The 16,648-nt window shown below is 37.7% G+C and overlaps 1 protein-coding gene across 1 annotated transcript in view; it reads left to right on the forward strand.

The window, feature by feature from the left end:
• Positions 1 to 16,648, forward strand: part of PLCE1 (phospholipase C epsilon 1) — a 165,381-nt gene that overhangs the window by 92,186 nt on the left and 56,547 nt on the right. The window contains exon 4 of the mRNA XM_064144713.1: positions 5,359 to 5,675. Within this exon, the coding sequence (XP_064000783.1) occupies positions 5,359 to 5,675 (317 nt within the window). The remainder of the gene's footprint in view (positions 1 to 5,358; positions 5,676 to 16,648) is intronic.

A 16,648-nucleotide genomic window follows, 5' to 3' on the forward strand; every position in this document is an offset into this window, starting at 1 on the left:
CTTAGAGAAAATCAACAACGGCAGCCTGACTTTTGTATTGTGTTGTGTGTTGATTAATTATCTGTGTGCATCATGAAATAAAATGTAATTTATAAGTTTAACTTTACAAGAAATAAGGTAAATGTCCAGATAATTTTGCTATTGTTAGGGCTTATGTCACACAATTACTGTGTTTAGTAGAACATACACATGTGAAAAAAATTGGAATGATTACAGGCGATTAAGATTAGACTTTTAACATATTTTTCATGGTTCATAAAGGTTTCATTGCATTTTGCTTTGAAGCCAGCTCTTTGGTTTTTCATATTTTAAAAAAGTGAATTGACCTCTTTCTTATAAACATAGTAAAGTTCAATAGAGACACCCACCAGAGAAAACCTCTTTTTTTTCAAGACTGTAGAAACATTTTTGTATGCATACACAAAAACACACACAGAGCTTTTACATAGTTACATACTTTAAATTTACTTTTCAATTTGGCTTTTGTAGAGCCTGTAAATATACAAGATGTATGAGAATTCTGTTTTATAGTAATAAAGCCTGTGTCAATTTGAAGTTAATCTGTTGATAGAAAAGCTCCTTACTAAATATTGCAGATTGGGTTTTTTTTCAACATTCTTTTAGTGTTTATGATGAGTCTATGCTGAGTAATGTCCATTCTGTGTTTATTCTCCCATTCCTAAATAGATTATTCTGTTGTTAGAGAAGATGAGACCTTCTTGTTCCCATATGTATCAGCAATGATTAAGTCAAACCATTGAGTCTGTTTTCTTAAAGCTAGGCAGAGGTTATCTTGTTTTGATTAATAAAAACAGTGTTTGCTGTGTAAAAGATTATCTACTTCAGCTGTTTATCAGGATAAGCAAAGCTATCAGTTCCAGCTTTGGACAACTTGCAAATGAATGGTCAGGTTCCTAATTTTCCTCTTAGTGCTAACTTGTGGTAGAGTACAAAGGATTATACCATTTGCTGCAGCAGCAGCAGCAACTAGTTTTAGTGAGGATTGTATCTTGCCTTAACTCTTAGAAAATCTGAGAATTTGGCTTGAAAGCAGTTCCATTGTGGAAGTTAACCTAAGGACCTGGTCTTTCTTTGAAGCATAGAAAGATATGATCTATTTCCTGAAGAACATAAGCCGACAACAGAAAGTTGGAAGACATGTGGATGAAACTGAGCTTTATAGCCTAAATAGAGAAGTGGAGATCAGTTCTTTGCATGAAAAATAATAAAAGTCTTTGACAAAAGAGACAGCCAAAAAGTAATCCAGAAAAAACCCACTACTTTTAGTACAGAAATATAAAAAGAGAGAAAGAAAATGAAGCAAACTTTTGTTCTGAGTGTAAATCATGGAAGGTGGTGATGCTTAGAATGAGGATCCAGGATTTTCTGTGATAAAACACAGATGACTGGAATTAGGAAAGAGAAAAATCAGAATCTGAAATAAAAAAATGTCAACAACCAAGATTTGAAAATATGTAAATTATGAATGAAAGAATTATAGATGTATAAACAGTCAGTAGAAACAAGTCATGTTTCTACTTCTTCATTATTTATATCCATACTTCAGCTGTATGCCTTTATAACTGCTTGGCCTGTGCACATCTCATAGGTTATCAGCTGTGCTCTTGCTGCTGCAGTTTGTTCTGTGGATGCTTGCATAAAATATGCAGCAGTTGTGTAGTTTAATGGAGAATTGAGAAATGCCAGTTTGAAATTCAGAGTTTTTTTTAGTCATGAAGAATTTTATACATTTTCTTTTTCCAAATCCAGCAATGCCAGTGGTTGATCTTGTTTAGCCTATGACTTCAGTCACCTTGGCATAGTTTCGACAAGAAGGTTTTCTTTTTTACAGCCTCATTTTTTGTGTTGGAATGAAGCTGGCTTGTGAAGCCTTTGTTACAGAACATAGTGGTTTCATTAAAAGCAGTTTTGTTAAAGGCTTTCAAAATCCTCACATTAGCTTTCTGCTGGACTTGATCAATGGGCAGTTAGTCTAGTGAAATATAATTCAAGTGAGATATTCTCAGTAGTTTCTGACAGTCTGGAGATGCACTGTGGAACTACCTTCTCACCTCTGATCACTTCAGTGTGTTGAGCCTTGTTCTGAGATGTGAGAGGCTGTACTAAGTGGAGCCTGAATGTCATGCATGGGAGGGTCAGCAAGACAGTGTGAGGGAGTAAGATGTTTGTGTCATGCCTTCTGTATCCTCTTTTGTCTGAGATAACACTGGCTGTGACAGTGGCAATTTGGTCTGTATATGCAAATCAGTATGCAAGTATATAATCCCTGAAGTATAAAATGAATGTTTTGAATTTTTAAAATTTTGGTATAAAACTTCTGTTGCAATGTAAAGAACGATGCAAATGAGCTTTTTCTTACAAAATCCTATAGAATTTTTCTGCACAGATAGAAATAGGAAACAAAATTACCTTGTGTAAAAGGAGACAAGACTAAAAGGAAGCCCAGAATCTCTCTGCGCTTCACAGTAGGCTGCCCAGGAAGATGATAGAGGAACCATCCCTGGAGGTATTCAAAAGATGTGTAGCCATGGTAGTGTTAGGTCAATGGTTTGACTCAATGATCTTAGAGGTCTTTTCCAACCAAAATGATTCTATGATTATATGAATATAGGATCAGCATAGAGTCATGGAATCAACCAGGTTGGAAAAGACCTCCAAGATCATCCAGTCCAACCTAGCACCCAGCCCTATACAGTCAACTAGAGCATGGCACTAAGTGCCTCATCCAGTCTTTTCTTGAACACCTCCAGGGACAACAGCTCCACCACCTCCCTGGGCAGCCCAGTCCAATGCCAATCACTCTCTCTGGGAAGAACTTCCTCCTAACATCCAGCCTATACTTCCCCTGGCACTACTTGAGACTGTGTCCCCTTGTTCTATTGGCGGTTGTCTGGGAGAAGAGACCAACGCCCACCTGGCTACAACCTCCCTCCAGGTAGTTGTAGACAGCAATGAGGTCCCCCTCTGAGCCTCCTCTTCTCCAGGCTCAACAACCCCAGCTCCCTCAGCCTCTCCTCATAGGGTTTGTGTTCCAGGCCTTTCACCAGCTTTGTTGCCCTTCTCTGGACACGTTTCAGTATCTCAACATCTCTCTTGAATTGAGGGGCCCAGAACTGGACACAGTACTCAAGGTGTGGCCTGACCAGTGTTGAGTACAGGGGAAGAATAACCTCCCTTGTCCTACTGGCCACACTATTCCTGATGCAGGCCAGGATGCCATTGGCTCTCTTGGCCACCTGGGCACGCTGCTGGCTCAGGTTCTGCTACTATCTACCAGTACCCCCAGGTCCCTTTCTTCCTGGATGCTCTCCAGCCACTCTGTCCCCAGCCTGTAGCGTTGCTTGGCCTTGTTAAATCTCATCCCATTGGCCTCTGCCAACCCATCCAGCCTGTCCAGGTCCCTCTGCAGGGCCCTCCTATCTTTCAACAGATCAACACCTGCTCCTAGCTTGGTGTCATCTGCAAACTTACTGATGATGGACTCAATCCCCTCATCCAGATCATCAATAGAATCATAGAATCATAGAATCAACCAGGTTGGAAGAGACCTCCAAGATCATCCAGTCCAACCTAGCACCCAGCCCTATCCAATCAACTAGACCATGGCACTAAGTGCCTTATCCAGGCTTTTCTTGAAGACCCCCAGGGCCTGTGCCTCCACCACCTCCCTGGGCAGCCCATTCCAATGGGAAATCACTCTCTCTGTGAAGAACTTCTTCCTAATATCCAGCCTATACCTACCCTGGCACAACTTGAGACTGTGTCCCCTACAACTTGAGACTGTGTCCCCTAATAAAGATGTTGAACAGGACTGGGCCCAGCACTGACCTCTGGGGAACACCACTAGTGACATGTCAACATGGTTTTCTTAACTGTCTTTTTTCCCCTGGTTTTCATTGCAGCAGTTTGTTACAGAGATACCTGCAGGTACTGTACGTCAGTACCTTGCTGTCCTTGAAGTTATACCTGATTCCCACTATGTAGCCAGGATATTGCCTGTTACAAATAAAGTCCTTTACTTTTTTCCTTGCTAGTCTACATGCAGAAATGATTTCTCTGGCTCTTTCAGAGGCCTTTAATGTATTTGAAAAATGCTGGACGGGTTCTGTTATGTCAAAGGCTATATTTAGGACTGCTGTAATTTGACTTTCAGCAGAATGTATTAAGAAAAAGTAGTTTTATGTCTTTTTAATTTCCACTGATTGGTAATAGAGTCCACATAAGATAAATGTAACGAGGGGAACCTCATGTATCATATTTTATGTTTATTATAAGAAAATGAATTGTAATCTGTCATTATGAACTTGGATTAGTTTTAGAGACCAGAAGGGATATTTGGTTACTCTATGAAAAGAGAGTTTATTGATATTAAAGAAAGGAAGTAAAAGATACATCTGGAGTGTAACAACATTTTTGCGCCATGAGTGCAAAAAAACTCTAAAGATACTTCATGAAGCAATGCAAAAAAATAAACTTTTCCTGGGAAGGAAGAGGAGTACAGAATAAACTACTATGACTGTTTATACATTTAAGTAATTCTTGAAAAATTATTGTTCAGAGAACCCATTCTAAACTTACTTAGAAGGCTCATACTCACTGTTTTGGAATCATCATGTTAATCTTTCAGGCTTCCTATATGATCTTACGAAGCCTAGATTCTTCCTTCTTAGGAAAAGTTTTATTTTCCAAGGAACATCACTGCTAGGGTATTCTAAAACTACCATGATTGTTTTGTAATCACAGATTAAAACCATGCATACACCCAATACATGCATTCTCCCGAAGAAATGAAACATACTTTCTAACTTTGGGCATTTTTGTTTCACAGTGTGGTGAGACCAGACCAACTGTATCTTAGACCATGAGGAATATGAAGAAAAATGCTGAGCCATGTGGGGTTTAGGTGGTCATTATACATTATAATTTGTGACAGTAGAATTTTAATGCACCAGTCAAGGCTTCAAAGCCCTCCGTACTGTGGATGCTAAAGTGGAGGCAAAACAGAGCCACACTCTATTGAGATGATCCATTTGCTAGCAAAAACTGCAGGTGGCTGAAGCAGACATTTAGCTAAGCCAGGAAGCACAGTGTGGCAGGTAGTTCAACAATCTCAGAAGCCCCAGTTATCTAGCCAGTACCAGATCCAGAGACAGACAGAAAGACTCCAACTAGCAGAACTTATTAGGTTGTTTAAATACAGTTAGCATTTAGTGTACTGCTGCATAAATGAATGGACATTTCAACAAAACAAAAAGAACATGTTAACATGCTTTTGCACAGCCCACTCCAGGAGTGAATAATAACAACTTAATAACTTTTGAATTTGTTTTGTTTCAGAACGTCAAGCGTGTACATCTATGGCTGGCTCCAGCATCCTTCCCTCCAACGTGGCTGGTATCAGCAAAGAGCTGATCGAACTGCAGCACCTCATCCAGTTCCCTGAGGAGGTTGCCAGCATTCTGACCGAGCAGGAGCAGGAGCTCTACCGGAAAGTCTTACCCATTGACTACCTCTGCTTTTTAACCAAGGATTTGAGCAATGCTGAATGTCAAAGCAAGCTGCCATCTCTTAAGTCATCCATATCTGCTACTATTCTTTCTTCCTGTAGTGGGGAACAGAATGCCGTAGAAGATCTTGTGACAAGGTTTAATGAGGTAAGACAAAACTTTAAGTCACTTTTCATAAGGGTTACTACCTAATTTGTGAGTTAGTTGTTTCATTTATCTCTCAGAGATGAATTTAACTGTAATGGCAAATTTTCAAATCCTAAGTTAAGATGACCACAGGATTTAGCTATATAGCTTCCACTGAATTTAATAGGAGTTGTGTGACAGATTTGCTTGGTGATTTTGGAGAACTACAACCTAAGGTTTTTCTGCATTAAAAAAATTGCAAACTTGTATTTCTTTGTAGTTATGCAGACAGTATGGGGTATACTTTCAGTCAATTTGTTACTTTGTTCAGGATCTGGAGTTGTATTTGTTTCTTTTGGATTTTGGTAGACTAAGCACAATCCTAGGAGTCAGTGTACAAGAATTATAAACTAGAAATGTCTGCATGCTGTACAATATAAGTGCACTATTTATTTATTTAATCAGCATGTGTGTCTTGAATATTGTTATACAAAGAAGTGTCATTTGATGTGGCATGTTTCCATAAGCTGAATCATGAGTTCTGTACTAAAATTTTACTTTAAGAAGATAATCTTCTGATGACTTTAATAGAAAATTGATCAAGGATTGAGAAAACTGTTTTAAAAAAAAATCTACCACCAAAACCCAACCCACCACAAAAGAAGCAAAACTCCTAAATAAAATCTCATGATTTAGCTGCAGAAAAATCGAACCATTTCTTCCTTCTTTTTTTTTTTTTCTCTATATGTTAACAGTTTCTAGGTTCACAGAAGTGAAATGAAATTAAGACAGTCTTTAATAACGCTCTTTGAAAACAAATATTCACTGCATTCCAGTGCTTTAATAAGAGATGGAAATTGTGCAAAAAGATGCCACAAAATTAAGTAGATAAAGCAGAATATGTGTTAAGCCCCCATGAAATTGCTGCTGCTCCTGGGCAGATATGAATCAGTGGCTCAGTGTTTAGCACGCTTCAAAGTTTCCCTTTTTCTTGCATGCCGTTGAGATTTAGGGGGTGAAATAGTATAAATATGTTGGCTTTTTAAATCTAATTCTATTATGAGAAATTCAATAAAAGTTGCTAGTACAATATTCAGTCTTTAGACAAAGATTGTAAATGGTTTAAATTAGCTCTAGTTACTATATTTAGGAGAACACTGTGGCTGGTGCATAGCTGGAGAGCAATTCAGCTGCTAACGCAGCTCCGTTCCTCCTTCCTGTGGCCTTTTTCTCTTGGAGTGATCACCATAGCGAAGGTAGTGGGAAGAAGATGAAGTGGTCAAGCTCCAATGACTTGGTGAGGCACAGTTCCAGAGCAGTTTCTCAGGACATTGTGTGTGACCATCATGTGTTCTGACACTGAACAGTCACAGGATTGAAAAACAAGTAGGTAGTGAAGAAGGTTTCTCATAAATGATTGAGGCTGTTCCATATCAATGAGAATTTTAACACTGAAGTTGCTTTTTGGTAAAACAGACAGTGTTGTCTTTTAGTGTTAGAGGTTTTTGAGTTTACAATTTCTGTAGTCCAGCATTGCTTGTTTGGTGGTGCAACAGGATATTTTTTTATATAATTTGAATTAATTCCTAAATATCCAGTGCAGAAATATAATTTTTAATGCAATGAATTCTTTTCAATATAGTCTGGAATAACTTTTTTGAAACATAGATGTTATATGTTTAAATGGAGTTATTGTACAATATTTATCTCTTGTAATACATCACTGTTTTGCTATCTGCTTTATCTTATGGTGGAACATATCAGTCACTGGAGCCAATCACAAGCATGAACTTTCAAAGTCTCTTTGCTTTTAAATGGCAACAAAATTCTTGTGCAAAGAGTCATGCTTTTGTTGGCAAAAATCAGTGAGCCCTTGCTGATCTTTTTTGGCATTGCCTATAGAAATACTGAAATATGTTTATAATGTCAGAACCTGGAATGACTTTTAGGATGACAGGCTTCTGATATGTAATGGGAAAAAAAATAATTTCATGCCATCACTCTGTAAAATAATCAATTATATAGAGGATATTTTGGTGAAGAAGTAGGCTTTTTAGTATTTTTTTCTGACACTATGTATTAATGAGGAATGCTTTATAACACTTATTTATAACGACAGTCAATAACTGCTGTTTTGTGATGTGAAGGAACTTCTTTAAAACAAGAAAATCTGACATTCTCATGGAAACTGTAATGAAGGCTTCAATTTAAGATTTAAATCTCTTATAAAAATTGAATTTAAGTGGAAGTAGGGGAAAATGTGGTCTTATTGACAGAAATGATGCTAGTATTATTTACTGTTTAAATTCTAATAACTCTCAGAAACTCCCATTCATGATAAAAGTTTTGCAAACTCCCATTGACTGCAGAGTGTAAGGTCAACCAGTAGACACTGGGAAGCATCCCATGCTTCCCTTACATTGTGAATATGTTTGCTGTTACAAAACTCTTGTTTTCTAGATGTGAATGATTGAAGTATTGTTACTACTGAGATACATAGAGTATGAAGATCTCCTGATAATTTGTTTAAAACTTTCTATTTACTGTCGGTTAGTGTTCATTTAATAGAAATGACAGTGTGTAGATATCAGCAGAGTCTAAAAGGTATAGGAAAGTCTTAAACAGGAGAAAACACTTGTGTGGTCAGCCTTGAGAGTTTGATATGGAAATGGACTGTGAAGAATTACAGAATTGAATCAGAAATCAGCTGCTCTCTGCAGTAGGTGAAGAAAATTAACATGGCTGGATGTGCAATAACAAACTGCTGCTCTTTTCCCTGCTCAATTCTCATTTGTGAGAAAGTGTCATAGTGGGTGTACTGTCTAATGTAGGTGAGCCTCAGTAATATCTTTTGACTCAAAATACTGAAAGGGGGTGAGTGATCACATTAATGTTTATGATCCATCAGGAGCATTTCCTAAGTTTTGTTTCCTGTAGAAAAGCAGGATGGCAGTAGCTAGAGCTTTTACCAACTACGGTGTTTCATTCTATCTGTAGCTTGTTTTAACATCCTGAGAGTCTTCTTACAAGAATATTTCTGAAAATTCTGCCCCTGTACTCTGCACTGGTTAGACCACACCTTGAGTACTGTGTTCAGTTCTGGGCCCCTCAGTTTAGGAAGGACATCGAGATGCTTGAGCGTGTCCAGAGAAGGGCAACGAGGCTGGTGAGAGGCCTTGAGCACAAGCCCTACGAGGAGAGGCTGAGGGAGCTGGGATTGTTTAGCTTGGAGAAGAGGAGGCTCAGGGGTGACCTTATTGCTGTCTACAACTACCTGAGGGGTGGTTGCGGCCAGGAGGAGGTTGCTCTCTTCTCTCAGGTGGCCAGCACCAGAACGAGAGGACACAGCCTCAGGCTGCGCCAGGGGAGATTTAGGCTGGAGGTGAGGAGAAAGTTCTTCCCTGAGAGAGTCATTGGACACTGGAATGGGCTGCCCGGGGAGGTGGTGGAGTCGCCGTCCCTGGGGCAGTTCAAGGCAAGGTTGGACATGGCACTTGGTGCCATGGTCTAGCCTTGAGCTCTGTGGTAAAGGATTGGACTTGATGATCTGTGAGGTCTCTTCCAACCTTGGTGATACTGTGATACTGTGATAACAGGGCAAAAACATTTTTGTCAGATACCTGCTCTGAGATCATAGTGTTGTAAGCCTGATGAAAGGAGCTGAAAAGTGTGAAAACGACTTAAAAAGAGAGAAAATAAGAATTATATAGCGTGAAGTCTGCACCACAATTAACTTAGCACTCAAGGAGAAAAGCTGTAGATGTGCCTTAGGCCAGAAGGTCTTTGCACTGAAATGGGATTTGTGAGCCCATTCCTTGACAAAGGTTGAATAGGCTTTTGGCCAACCAGGCAGTAACCAGTATCTTAGTGTTCTGGAGTGACTGTGCACAACATAAGCAGTTAGGTGGTATACAGTTAATTTGTGGGCCTGCCTTGATTGAATTAATTTATTTATGAAAAAGAATCTCTGCTCCTTCTTTAAAGGCAAGATAAGCAACTAAAACTTTAGGGAGAGCTCCTTTGTTAGTGTCTTTGTGGCAAGGTTTTCACCTCCTGTTTACACACAGATCAACAGATTGTAATGGGTTGGAAGGGACCCTTAAAGGAACACCTCCAACTAGATCAGGCTGCCCAGTGCCGCATCCAGTCTGATCTTGAATATCTCCAGGGATAGTTCCTCAACCGCATCTCTGGGCAGCCAGTTGCAGTATTTTACCACTCTAACTGTAAAGAACTTCTTCCTAATGTCCAACCTAAATCTACCCTGCTCCAATTTAAAACCATTGCCCCCATCCTGTTGTTGCATGCCCTTCTTATACAGTCCTTCCCCAGCCTTCTTGTAGGCCCCCTTCATATGCTGAAATGTAGATCTAAGGTCTCCCCAGAGCCTTCTCTTCTCCAAGCTGGACAGCCTCAGTTCTTTCAGCCTGTTTTACACCTTGCATAAAAAAGCACACAATTGATTTTTAACGTGTGACAATGTAGACTTGGCTGTCTTAATGTCACTGTCTGCTACAGGTGTCGGTGGACTGAGTCATCTGTGTTGTGGAAGAGATGCAATTTTTTTGCCTCTGAGACCAGTAATAGCTGCACACCTTACCTTGTTTTATATGCATTTAGTGAGCACTTTGTCCTTAAATTCATGGGTACAGCAAGGAACTCTACTACAGATGGAGATACCTTAATTTATTACAGGTGCTAGATGAAACTAATAACTGAGTGGCTTTTTTCCCCTGATATATAAGGAACTTCAAAAAATGAAAAATGAAGATTTGAGAGATGGATTACCTTTATTGTCATTCATGAAAGGTGGAAATTATAGCTCTAGATCCTCTTAATACATCTTTTTCTTTTCACTGTGAATAATGGTATGGAAAAAATGGTAGTAGAGACATGAAAGATGGATAACATGGATTAAAGCTACTGTCAAGTGCTCCACAAATAGTAGCACAAACATACAGCTGGTGAATCCTGTGCTACTAAGACCGGAAAACAGAAGCTGCCCTTGTTTAAGAGAGTGTGGCTCAAACCTGACATGCAGTTACTAGAACAGACTCAGGCATTATATATTGCCATGTGTCTTTTCTTATTATTATGAGTTTCCAAGTATCAGTTTATGACCTACTGTACTAATTGAAGTGGCTGCCATGACAAGGAAATTGAACACCCAATGACTTGCTTCAAAGTACGTTGTGTGGAAGTTCAGTCATGAGTAATCTGCTGGAACCCCATAAAATGTGATGGAATGCATTCTTGGGTTGTATTTCATTTGTATTTTAAAGGTTTTGGGTCATTCTAGCTTTCAGGTCTGTACAGAAATTCACAGAGAAATAAAATATTCCTAGGAAGATAATCTTACAGTCTGATAGTGTTGCAGTTGCAGGATGAAGTTTTCAGACAGGCAGACATTCATGTGACATATAGCCCAGTCACTAAAGATTTGAAATGTTTACATATATAAATGTGGGTTTTTTCAGGTTTCACTTGCCTAGAGGTACTATAGAAAGGTGACAGTCACGGTGGAGATTGTCACTGAAGTTTAAATAACTTCTAGAAAGCCTGGTTACTACTGTTTAAGAACTAATTCATTAAATTAAAGTTAAATTAAAAAATAACAAAAGAGTTAGAGAACTTTTCACCAAGTGGAGTAGACAAAGAAAGCTTGAAAAAGGAAAAGTTAAACATGGTGAATCACCACAGAGAGGTGATAGATGCAGACTGAATCACTGTTGTACTATGATGCAGAAGAAATACAGACTATTGTGTAATAATGATCAAGTATTTAATGAGGATGAATGGATTTGAAATACTTGTATCTCAAAATTAATTAAAATAAACAAAAAGGTTTGTCTGCATAAGAGGAAATATTTCTTGCTTGGTCTGCAGTTAGCTAGTGCTAATTCTGCTGTAAGGAACAGATCTGATGCATCACTTTGTTTGGAATAATACAATGTAAGAGTGTGGTATCAAAACACTGCAAACCAAACCAGGAAGAAGCAGAGAAAGTTATACTTCACTCGTCTGCATCTACAGTTCTTTTTAGACATCTAAATGTAGCCAAAATTAGAACTTTATTTATTAGAAGTGTTCTTTTACAATGATATGATTAAAACTCTTTTTTTAAAAGTTGTTTCTTAATCCTGAAGTTTAGATCGTGTTTAACAAATACATAAAGTGCAAATATAAAGTACAAATCACTAAAAGGAACAAGTTTAAATGCAAGACCACAGATAAATTCTGTACTCTGTAGAATACTTAAAAAAAATTATTTGTAATATTTCACAAGATATTTAACGGAGAAGCTGAAAACATGGAAAGTAATTTTGCATTTTAATTAATGTATTGTAGGAAAGTTAGGCACTAGGATGAATGGATCTTGTTGGTTTTCCTTTTATTTTCTCTTTTTCTCTTACTTTCTTCCTGTGGCTGCCTGAGATTTCAAATGATCTCATAGAAGGAGAATGACATTTCTGTCATTTTAACCTATTTGACCTGAAGTCCTCTTTGTGTTACACAGCTTGTTCCTATGGACTGTTTATTTCCTTATCTGTTACTATCAGCATTTCCATAATTTCTTTATAAATGCCTTGAAGAAAGCATTACTTCAGGTACTCTGAATGCATTTGGTTTGAATTTTCAGTAGCAGGTGACTAAATAAGATCTTTTATTAAATAAGTTTGATAGAATAATCTGAATTTGTGGCAACTTTGGGTTTATTGCCAAAAGATGGTACAGGAAGCCTTCTTTAAAATTATGACTTTTCCTGTGTTCATAGCAAGTGTGTAACTCCAAACTTGAAAGTGTTGCAATATAGGAACTAACATCTTTAAATCTTTTTCAGGTAGTAAAGAATCTCTCTGTATGTTTCAATGATGTATATCATCCCTATAAGGATAAGTATATTGCTAAGCCAGTTGTATTTGAGAATAAAAAAGTGAGTCTCTTACAAGTGCCAGTTTGTAGCATGTAACTTTAATTCAGTAATTAATTCAGATTTAGAGCAGTGGAAGAAGCAAGCCTGCCTGTAGATATTTAAAATAGTCTTAAATGGTTTAGCCTTTTCTTTTTGTCTTTTACTAACTCTGCTAGAAGAATTTAAAGCTACATTATAGTCTGTGCCACATGTACACAGACAATTAGGCAGTATTTTGCTATTTGGTTTTTATTTATCATTAAGATTTTTGGCTACGTGTGTTTCAGTATCACCAATCATAAATACAGCCCGTAGCCTTATGGAGTTTGATTAAAACTGTAGTTACATGATAGTGGAGACATGGGCACAATATGTACTCGTCAGTAAGGCAGCTGGTATTTCATTTGCTTCTAATAATATCAAATTGATCACAGAGAACTGTCACAGTGAAGCAGTGGATCAAGCTATTAACAGATATTCTTTCCTCTTCCTAAGTGTAATTAAAAGGTGGTTCTTAATTAGTGGCTAGTGTGGGAGGAGGAGAGTGGAATATCATAACATCTACCTTTGCTAAACTTTTGGCTTTAGGATTCTCTAAGACTCTGCACATGATAATAATAGTAGTAATGGATTTTTTTTTCCCTGTGCTGGTAAAGCACTGAGTACCAGAAGTTTCATTTTCATGGATGTATGAAGGCTGTGGGAGGAAGCTGTTAAAAATATTCTGCAGAGTTAACAGAGTCCAGGTAGCTGGAAGGAGATTAGGAAAATAATATCTAAGTGTGTTTTAGACCCTGAGAACTATAACAACATACTTTTATCGGTCACCTCTCGTTGTTGTGTACTGTGCCTTTCATCATTTAGTTCTGTTCTGTGATTCCTGCATGAACTTGCCCTGCTTAAAGCTTTACCTTGAGTGTTGTGTGGTCCTTCGTTGCTATCGTACCTTTATGGTATGCCACAGTCTTCCTGGGCACCTGTTTGTTTTTCTGTGTCTTCACCCTTCTAGACTCTTGCATGTTTGTGGCTTTTACTCCCAGCCACTCTTCTGCCTCCCTCCAGCAAGGCAACCACAGAAATGCAAGTTCAATGTACATGTTGTAAACAGTTATGTTTATATAAACATTTAAAATTATGTCAAACATTGCTTAATGTAAACATGGAAAGAGTCTCTTGTAACGTGATCTTTCTAGCCACAACTTCAAGTAAAAGCAAAGCAATGGAAACATAAAACAGTTGGTGGTATCTTAGATTGAAAGTTGCCCCAGACTGCAAGATCATTCAAACAGCCTTCTGAATGTAGTCCAACAAAGAAATCCACGTAACATGATTTTTTTGGACGTCACTGAAAAAGGACATAGGAAGGAAAAGAATACTCCAGCATAGCACTGAAAGGAGGTTGTAGCCAGGTGGGGGTTGGTTGGTCTTTTCTCTCAGGCAGCCAGTGACAGAACGAGGGGACAAGTCTCAAGCTGCGCCAGGGGAGGTTTAGGCTGGTTATTAGGAAGAAATTCTTTGCAGAAAGGGTGACTGGTATTGGAACAGGCTGCTCAGGGAGGTGGTGGAGTCACCCTCCCTGGAAGTGTTTAGAAAGAGACTGGATGTGGCACTTGTTGCCATGGTTGAGTTGATTAGATAGTGTTGGGTGATAGCTTGGACTTGATGATCTCAAAGGTCTTTTCCAACCTGTGATTCTGTGGAGTAGTGAGGCATCATCATTCACTAAGCCATTCTTACAAACAGTGAAGGTAATTAAAAATACAGCTGACTGACCATAGCTTTATTTGCAGTGGTTGAAAATTTTAAATTTTCTTCATTGTTCATTCAAAACAGAAATTTAAACCCTCAATACCAAAACAGAGGTGTAGCGTTTTAGTGAAATAACAGCATATAAATAAATACTGCACTTTGTCTCTTAGTTCAGCATTTATTTTTTTGCAATGCTTAAATGGGTTTTCATAATACTTTTTAAAAGATTATGTTTGTACAAATATCAAACTCTTTCCAGTCCTTGTTTGGAAGAGTGTTTAATCAGATTTAAGATGGTAAATGTTCATTGTAAGGTTATATAATTTCACTCAGACATTTGAAGTGAACCATCTGTTCATAAGATAGATGCAATGTTAAATGCTCAGATTTTTAAATTGCATCTAAAAGTTATGCTGAATATTATACTAGAAGTCCAGACATTTTAATAACAGAAATTTACTGAGAGTCTTGTAAAGCAAATCAAATCCGTGTTATAAACTGTGATCCTTACACCCATTGGGATGCACTGGTAGTTTTGTGTGGAGTTAGCAGGAAATGCAAAGGAAGTCTGTGTAGCCAGCTAATAGTGGTATGCTTTCATACTGATCATGTTTTGGAAAGCCTCATAGATTTGAATCTGCTTCTTAGAGTTATATAGGAGTAACATCCTTCAACAACACTTTTACTTTGTGGAAAGACTTGTAGTGTTGTGAAAAGTAGATTTAGGGTTTCTTGGTGTTTGGGTTTTTTGTTTTGTTTTGTTTTGTTCTGTTTTGAAGTGGGAGAAATCAGAATGCAGTGATATACTCAGAATTCTGCTTTTAAACAAGATGTGTGTTTTTTCTCCTTGCCATAAGTACTATATGATAATCGATGATGGTTATTTCTTTACATGAATTTTTCATGTTCTTGGATGTTACTGAAGTTCCTTGATTTTATCAAACAATATAATTTAGACCAGGATGGCTTGCTTAAATGGTTCTAGATCATCATGCTCGTCCTTTGGATACCTGAAAAATCAGCTTCTTGGTTTGTATTCAGAGACTTAAACACGTACTTGGTTTTGTCAGAATGAACATTGCTTGCTTTCTTACTCTATTGTAGGCAGTGGTTAAATCAGCTACACTTTATTATAGAAAGATATTCATGGCTAGTTTTTTTATTATAGAAAGATATTCATGGCTAGTTAGGTGTTTGAGAAGGTAGGTGATGAGGCCAAAGATTTTCTTTTACTTGTTGGCATTGGTAAGTGTTAAACTTAGGCAGACAGCTGTGTTTGCTGATTTCACCTCTGAAATCTCCATCTTTCAAGTGTTATGAAGTTCCTAAAAATGCAATATAAAAATAGAAGACATTTCTTCCATGTAACATCACCCACTGGAGTATGTAGCTTGGGAATTGCTGTAAAAGCCTTATAAACTGAAGAGCTAGGGAAATGTGTGTAAAGTAATACAATGACAAAGCAATGGGCTTGCTTTGCAGGTGGAGACAATATATTGTTTCCTCCCTCAGTACCACCTCTGCATTAACATTCTGATAAGAGATAAACAATAAATTAATTCCCAGTTAAACAAACAAACAAAAACTCTCCAAAACCCAACAAAATGAGAAACACAGAATGCATTCTCTAGCAGCTATAGAAAGCATAGTAAATGGTTTATAGATATAGAAAATACTATAATAGAATACTTTAGATTGGAAAAGACATTTAAACATCATCTAGTCCAACCCCGCAGTGAGCAGTTAAAATAGTAAGAGATGATAAAAAAAGCTAATTTCAAAACCCCTTAAACTTGACATACCTTTTGATACTACTGAGTTTGAGATCATTGGGCAGCTAGAGCTTGCATTGCCTGAACATCTGATGCAGATCCTGTGTACTCAGGCTCAGATCTGAAGGAGGCTCTTGTACCTTTGAATATTTCAAATGAGACTACTTTATTTTGCAGTATATCTGACCTTAATTTGATGCAGTACTGTCACTAATACTCTGTATTAGGGCACCAGAAAGTATTTAAATCTTAACTAAGTGTCTATTTGGTTTGATTTTGCTCATTTACTACTTAATATTAGTGTGCAGTAGTCCTGGAAAGGGCACTGATTTATATCCATCTCAGTGAAAACACAGCTGTTATTATCTACTTCTTTAAGTGGATTGTGTTATAATTTATTACTTTTCTTGTCTCTTGCAATCATGTGGATTATAGTAATGAAGCCAGGATACATTTTGTCATACTTTTCAGACTCATCAGCAGTGCAGCGGAAATCTAATTATAGGTTTGTTGGGATGATTTCTGTTCTGAAGGGAATTTAAAATGACTTATGTAAACAG

Source organism: Pogoniulus pusillus, chromosome 6, assembly GCF_015220805.1.
Source record: "Pogoniulus pusillus isolate bPogPus1 chromosome 6, bPogPus1.pri, whole genome shotgun sequence".
Lineage (NCBI taxonomy): Eukaryota > Metazoa > Chordata > Aves > Piciformes > Lybiidae > Pogoniulus > Pogoniulus pusillus.